The 2550-nt window shown below is 39.8% G+C and overlaps 1 protein-coding gene across 3 annotated transcripts in view; it reads right to left on the bottom strand.

The window, feature by feature from the left end:
* Positions 1–2550, bottom strand: part of LOC119593488 (ubiquitin-conjugating enzyme E2 E1-like) — a gene marked incomplete in the record, with an annotated part of 19951 nt that overhangs the window by 5472 nt on the left and 11929 nt on the right. For all 3 annotated transcript variants that reach the window (XM_037942427.1, XM_037942428.1, XM_037942429.1), the window contains 1 exon segment: positions 143–326. In XM_037942427.1, coding sequence (XP_037798355.1) covers positions 143–326 — 184 coding nt within the window.

Here is a 2550-nt window from a genome sequence, read left to right as displayed (position 1 = left end):
GTCAAAATAAACATAGCAGGGAGACAATCCTTCTATTGGCAACCAAAATATTTCATGATCAACTTGCTCTGCCATTTACAAAGACTATCCTCACCAATAGTAGCAATTATCCCTATACACTAAAGACACAAGAGTTCTTTACCTTAGGTGGTTTGAATGGGTATTCTGCCGAGAAATGGATATCTAGAAAGAAGACGCCACCCTCATACACGGACCCAGGTGGACCCAGGATAGTCGACACCCATTCATACAGATTGTCTCCCTTAGGCCCAGCGCTGCAGTTGGGTGGGGGGTCTAGTGTTATTTCTGCGAGTTCCTTTTGTATCCTGGAAGTAAGATGATTGCATTAGACTTTCAAAATAATGTTATAAAATAACAACTTTTTTGTGTGAAAATTATTCAGTACTGCTAATAGACTGAAAACACTTTAATTCAACATTTGCTGAAAAATCATTCTGAAAACAAAGAAAAAAGTACAAATCAAAGTACAATACTGATCAAAACTGTTACAGTAACAAAAATTGACAAATAGGCTATCAGGTAGTTAATAAAAACCTATTATAATAAAAGGCAACATACACATAACATGATGGTCTAACAAGTCAACAGTTCCTTGGACTCATTTGTTATATTAGTCTATGTAAATTTTTAATGCTTATAGGTTAACCCTTTCTCACATTTATGACAAGCAAAATGTGGGCTCTCAATGGACTTTCTTCTTGATGCCTGAGCTAGATAAACTTCTTATGGTGTGCATATACTTTCCTTGCCCACCTAAAATAGTGCATCAAGTTTTACAAAAGGTCACATAATTGGTCACTATGGGTCATTCTGTTTGCTCAATGACCATGACATCACAGGCAGGAATGCTATAAATAGTGGGGTACAGGGCCTTTTCTTCATTCTAGGTTGGACCTTTGCCAGAAATGAACCAGTACAGCAACCAATATTGCACTAACTCTTAAAACCATCACTGCCTCTCATCATGGCTCTGGACAACATCTCAGTGCATTCTGCCAGCCTTCACAACTTCAGACACTCTAACTGGGATATGAAGGTGACATTGGAGAGCAATGGTGAGTGGGAGGAGGAGATGGCAAGTTGTTACAACAAAGGAGGAAGAGAGAACCCTGCACCAAGATCAACCAGCCAACTCAACTACACATAAGATCATCAACACCTTCCTGATGCCAAAGAGTTGGGAGGACATGACAAAGAAGCTGCTGTCATTCACTGACTTCCAGCTCCTCATGGCCTTGCAGCCACACCACCATTTGCTATATTAATAGTCAAGAAATCAATTGATTTCCCCTTTGCCGAATCCATGTCACAAAATAAGGTTTGACACATTGCAGTCCCATCTCCATCTCTCAGACAAGGAACCCTAGGTCGACAAGGATTACGTGTGAATGTTCTTGACAAGACATTCAAGATTGTCTACATCCCAGAGAGGAAGATAACAGTTCATGAGTTACTGTTGGCTTTCAGAGAACAGCACAATGAAATTCAATCCAAACTATCGAAGAGGGCACAGTTCACAATGATAATCTACATAAAATTATGATGGTGCTGGTACTGTCTACACCAATGGCTTCAACATTTATGTGAGCCAGGACTGTGGCAATGTACCTGCCAGCATAAGCTGTACATATCACACATCTCGACAACTGGGACAGTTTGCTAACCCTCTTCCAGTATCTGCAATCAAGGAAGAACAAAGGAAACAGTGTGACTAAACCATAAGTGTATCCTGAAGGACCTCAAGGCGAGCGCCCACGATGGTCAACTTCCGGGCTTCTGCAATAGGGAAGTTGGCCATATGTAGATGGACTGGAAGCAAGTGAACCTGCTTTCAACCATGCAAAGCTCTGATATAATAGTCCTGCCTCCAAATCATCAAGGTGAAATCCAGAGGAAGCTTTGATCTGTCTTTGACTACAAGGGAAAGAAGGGGGGGTTGATTTATTAAACCACTGGAGACATCCTGCTGCACTGCCAGGAAGAGCAACAAGTGGTATCAGAATGTCTTTTAACACTTGCTCGATATAGCAGTGGTGAACGCACACACAGTCTAAGAGGGTATTTAGCAATGAATAAAAAAAGAAAACTCCAGTTTCATCTTACACATTTCAGTTTCAAAATTGATGCCACCTCTGTCAAAGAAATGTAATATTCAAGAGTATGAACATGAAATTACACAGAGAACTGTCACTTTTCATCCACACAGCTCTAAAGTTTGGACTTTTCAATAGTCTCAAAAAGAACAGCAAATTTCTCATTCAAATTATTAAAAAATGCATAGTCAGACCGAGTTGAAAATGAAGCACAGCATGTTAAGCCTTGGCATTTGTGCCCAAAAGTGATTGTCAAGGGAAGATTCAGCAACCAACTCTTTTGGATTAAAATTAACCAGGAAACAGATATAGCTTCATTATACTACTATATATCTCTAGGAAAAGTTATAATGCATAAGCAATAGTGAGTTGATATCAAATATATGATTTATTCACCCACAGCAGACATATACTAAGTCCTTAACCCGTTCTCGCC

Source organism: Penaeus monodon, chromosome 32, assembly GCF_015228065.2.
Source record: "Penaeus monodon isolate SGIC_2016 chromosome 32, NSTDA_Pmon_1, whole genome shotgun sequence".
Classification (NCBI taxonomy): domain Eukaryota; kingdom Metazoa; phylum Arthropoda; class Malacostraca; order Decapoda; family Penaeidae; genus Penaeus; species Penaeus monodon.
The sequence above is the reverse complement of the archived record's forward strand: the minus strand, read 5'-3'. Positions and strand labels throughout refer to the sequence as shown.